At 38.0% G+C, this 5,000-nt stretch overlaps 1 protein-coding gene across 5 annotated transcripts in view; it reads left to right on the plus strand.

Annotated features, from left to right (window-relative positions):
• The window catches only part of LOC138057290 (uncharacterized), a 48,003-nt gene that overhangs the window by 18,997 nt on the left and 24,006 nt on the right, over positions 1-5,000 (plus strand). For all 5 annotated transcript variants that reach the window (XM_068903340.1, XM_068903338.1, XM_068903341.1 and 2 more), the window contains exons 3-4: positions 1,060-1,383; positions 4,383-4,536. In XM_068903340.1, coding sequence (XP_068759441.1) covers positions 1,060-1,383; positions 4,383-4,536 — 478 coding nt within the window. The remainder of the gene's footprint in view (positions 1-1,059; positions 1,384-4,382; positions 4,537-5,000) is intronic.

The raw sequence follows: 5,000 nt of genomic DNA on the forward strand, positions 1-5,000 counted from the left end.
ATCTCGCGTAATTGCCCTAGTAATTTCCCCATATGTCCCCACTATTCCCGGGGGTTGGGGGGTGGGGGAAACAAATGACTAGTGCATTAAATGTTATCTACTATGAGTACTTAGCAATTCTCTCAGAATTAAGCAGCAAGCAGCCTTCCCTTAAAATGAGTGAGAAGCGTCGATAATGGAAGCGTTTTCATTTACAGTATAAACTAAATTAACTTAACACCCGATTGGCAAATTAGGTCGGAAACTGTCCGTCGAACGTGGGCAGGTACAGTATTTGACTGAACTGCTTGGAAGTCCAAAATATATTTTTTTAACACTAAATAAGTAGATGTGATTCATGGTTCGAGTTTGATGGATTCCGTCGGAGCAATTTCGATTCAATTCGTTTGACTAGTTACGGTGGGATTTTTAAAGGATTTCTGGTTTGCCTTCGATTAGTTAGCCACGAGCAGTTCGCTTTTCGCGCTCCTGCAACGTAACTGTTCTATTACATTGATATTGTGACATTGATTGATTGATTGGTTGTTTTCCGTAAACCACGCAATAACTATGTTGGTCTGTTGGACAGAGTCGTCTAAACAATAGAAGCGCATTACATCCAGTTTTTGTCTATTTTTTTCTACAAATGAACTTGTATTTATGATCAATCAAAAATTAAACATAAATAGCATTTGATATATTAATATATTACCTTATTATAATTCAATTTTATATTATTGCGCGATCAATTCAAGGGAGGGTGACACAAATGAGTTCCCTTTTTTTCAGATTTTATGATCGTTTTGTTAAACAAATATAATCAAATGCAATCTTAGGAGAACGCAGAACGGACGAACAGACAAAGACGACAGTGAAAAACAACAACACCAAAAAACAAATAAACAAACGAACAAAACAAAATGGACGGTCTCAGTTGAAACTATACCATCAACAATCAATTGACAATTGTTAACAATCCTACGATGCGTACTGTGGCTGAGACTATACATACAACCGGCTTTTAAACAACCAATAAGCATAGGCTGTGCTACCTGACATGATTATTAACCCTCTTTATAGGCGACGCCCGTTTAGTCGACGGAGGTGCTCCCAGTCAAGGAAGGGTGGAGATCTACATCAATGGCTCTTGGTCAACCGTCTGCCACTTATGGTTCGGTTATCAAGAAGGTCGAGTATTGTGTAATCAGCTTGGCCTTCCTACGCTTTCCCAAGTGTATTATGGAGCAGCTTTTGGCGAGGGCAATGGGTCCATTTTAACCGAGCAATATGACTGTCAAGGAAACGAGACGTCACTGCTCGACTGCCTTAAGACTGGTTACCATCCTTACTGCGGCGCTCACTATCAAGATGTAGGGATTGCTTGCGGGCCGTTTGTAGCGGCAGGTATGTTAAGTTACGGGATAATAGCGGAACCATGGTACGATTTTTTGGGTAATCTATCGATGCAAGAAATTTTGCTTATAACGTCACGTACGTCCGCCCGTACAGACTGCCGGGGTGGAGGTGGGGCGAAATGATAGCCTCTGGGGACGGGAGTGTTCGGGCAAATTTTTTCTTGGCCGGAAATCGTGTGGCAGCGTTGAATTGGCAAGCGGCGTTTTTCTGGCGGGACTCATGTTAGTGACGAGCAACGGGATAAAGGGCAGGAAAGAGCACGAGAGAAGAAGCGACAAAATTTGAGAAATTTTAAGGGAAGAAGTTTTCGAGAAAAGCCGAGGAAGGAGAAGAAAAGAAAATTTGTGAAAATCAACGTAAAGCTTAGAGAAATAGAGCTAGAGACAAAACACTTATTTACAATGATTAGCTTTCAGGTAATTTTTTCCTTCTTAATATATGCCTCGCTGCCTCACAAATTTTGTAAATTTTGTAAAACTAGCTAAAAAAAAAGAAAAGAGCCTGAAAACGTTTGCAATTCCGTGTTGACAGAGATCCTGACATATTTTAACAATCACATTTATTAGCTTTTTGTGCGAAATGGATGTCCAGTTGTCAGCTGCTTTGTTTGATTGAGAAATTGCAGTCGAGTAAGCGAATATTTTGCGCTTTAGGTCGACTTTTTAATGAGTAAAGATTTTTACTATTAGGTGGGTTCATACCAGCGGAGTAAGTACACCTTAAGTATACCCGAGCTCAAGTATACTTAAGATCGTCCATGTTTACTTACCGTGATGAGCGTTCATATTAGAGTTCAAAGTATGCTTTCAAGGTAATCGTGTTGTCAATCAAACACAGCATAGAGACTTATATAAGGTCTTTGTCTAAAAAGTTGTCCTCATCCATCCCCTGGTAAGATCTATACGGATTCATTCACAGTCGTTCTTCGTCGAAGTAGAAGCAAATTTTTGCGTGTTCGCGTGTTTGTGTGCTCTGAATTTCCCGAATTTCATGCTTGATTGACGTCCGTTTCCGGAATGTGTTTTGATAGTAGATAAGTAAGCTCGTAAGGATGGTCTAAACTAGACTTGAGAGTGTACTTCGGCTTCTTTGAAGGCAATGCATTACCATGGCCACAAAGTAGGCTACTTGAGCTGAAATTAAAGCCGTTCACATCTGAAGTAGGGCTCAAGTGTACTTAAGGTATCCTTAGTCCGCTAGTATGAACCCACCTATTGTTCTGAACCGTGATGAGAAAGAGAGTAAAGATTGCCAGTCAAACGAAAATGTTGTGAAAGAGATTACTGTGCACGTAATTTCAGTTTTAGTTGTTGAGTAAAACTGTTGGTTATTTTTTGGAAGGCTTTTTCTTTACTACATGCTTTCAGCTAAGGTGTTTGATCTGTAAACTGTATACACTAATGACAATTAATTTCTACTTTATGCAGAAGCATAACTACTGTCATAAATACTATACACTCTTTTTTTTTTAATATAAGAACCTTTTTTATAAGAACGTTGAGGCTGAGATTAATTGGTGTTTGTATTTAAAATGAAAGCATGAAATAAAGGTAAAGAAATGTAAATTAACCCAAATACTTAAGGGCATATTAAGTATTTATATTATAATTTATAATCGTTACAAAATCTTAAACTTCAACACCATCATAGCAAGCACTTTGATAGGTTTCCTAGTGACGTCCGCAAGGTTTCAGTTATTAAAAAACTATACCATGTAAAATTATGAACATCTGTAAGAACGTTTTCAGTCTCACAACGCCAAATTATATATGAACGTTGAAACTCAACCCAAACTTAGAACTTTTTATTTAAAAAAAGAGTGCATAATTTGTTTTCTGGGGTTAGAGGCGGGAGCTCCGCTTTTTGGCTTGGCTAAATCTATATATTATAACTTGTGTTCGATCCCTAAAACGATCCATGTTTTTTTTTTTTTTTCACGTCTAACCTTGAATACAGTACAATGAAGTGCTAAAGTACCGTATGGCAAGTCAAATCAGTGTTAAAATTAACCCTAATTCACTCGTGCGTAGAGACTGCGAACGGTAAACGGTAAACAGCATTCATTAGCGATTTTTCCCAGGCACACCAGCGAAATTTGAATAAAGATTGCCAGACTGTCACAACCTAGTGCTTGCATCACTCATTATACCTCAGTAACTTCCTTTTATAGCTTCAATATTCGTGTAATCGCCCTCCCCCTATTAATAGCTTCAATGCACTTATATAGTAATTTGAAACAAAACTTTATCAAGAATTTTAATAAAACGACAAAACGTTTGAGTTTACAAGACATGTTTCGACAGAAACGTCTGTCATCCTGAGTTAATCCAAGTACAAAGCGATGGACGCTGAATTTATAGTAAGTAGAAAATGCTAATTGTGATGAATAGTAACAACAGAATGAAGCAAAGCGTGCAAGTGTGAGAATTAAAGCGACAATTTTAGATTAACATGGTGTAATTATTGTTGATTCAAAGAGGGTTGTTCTCTCTGAATATGAATAGCCTCTTTTATCTTAAGTTGAAAACTGGTGGAGGCGTGATCCAAAACATGGAAACAATCTGCTGAACACGAAGCGTGACAATGTTCAGAATTTTGTAGAGTTTGCATGTGCAGGCTGTAGTGCCTGTTACGTCAGCGAAACGGTCCGGCATTTTTCCACGCGTGTGTAGGAGCAATTAGCCAGTGATAGGGCCTCTTACATTTGGATGAACTGGGGATGACAGAAGTTTCTGTCGAAACATGTTTTGTTAACTCAAACGTTTTGTCGTTTTCTTGAAATTCTTTACTTGTTTGCTACTATCAAGACCCTTTGGAAAAAATTATCACCATTTTCAGGTCACCATTAAATAAAAGTTTGACTTCGTAGTTATGCTCATGATAGCGCCACCCTTGAGTGTGTTATTTTTGTTTATAAAGAAAACAGTTCTATCAATACAAAAAAGGAAGTTCAAATAACCAACTTACAATAAATTCTTATTATTCAGAATGCGGTGGTCTAGTGAAGGAGCCACTGGAAGAACTCTCCTTCCAAAGAGGTGACAAAATAACTGAGAATGGGTGTCAGTGGAACATTGGAGACATCTATGATCCAAATGGTGATCACGTGATTCTTGCTATTGATCCAGTTTATTTTTGTAGGTAAGATACAGAGTCGCTGCTTCGGTTTTTTTCCTCTTATTTCACTTGTTGGTTATCTTATGACTAGGAGTTACAATGGTCTTAGTACATGCGTTGAGTCTTAATTGCACTCTCAGTTAATGAAGAAAAAAAGACAAAATATATCGCTGTGATGTGAAATTGTCGTTTTCATATTGTTGGAAGCCCAACTAGACTCCTCCCGCACTAGGCGATTTTTTTTTCTTTGCAAAATTATCTATATAATTAATTCCATGTTACAAGTGCAAACGATGGTTTTTAGCCATGAATGTACTAAATTGAATTCATCCTTACAAACTTCAAAAGAATTGGGAGCAGGCCACTTTTTCATGCCAAGAAAACATCGCTTAAGCTAAGCTGCTTCGTCGAGGGCATACAGAACGGGTTTAATCTCGTTTGCCATGGATATTTTTCAGTCAGCAAATAGTCGAATGTGCTGGTTTGCA

Source organism: Montipora capricornis, chromosome 7 (assembly GCF_036669925.1).
Source record: "Montipora capricornis isolate CH-2021 chromosome 7, ASM3666992v2, whole genome shotgun sequence".
Taxonomy (NCBI): Eukaryota; Metazoa; Cnidaria; class Anthozoa; order Scleractinia; family Acroporidae; genus Montipora; species Montipora capricornis.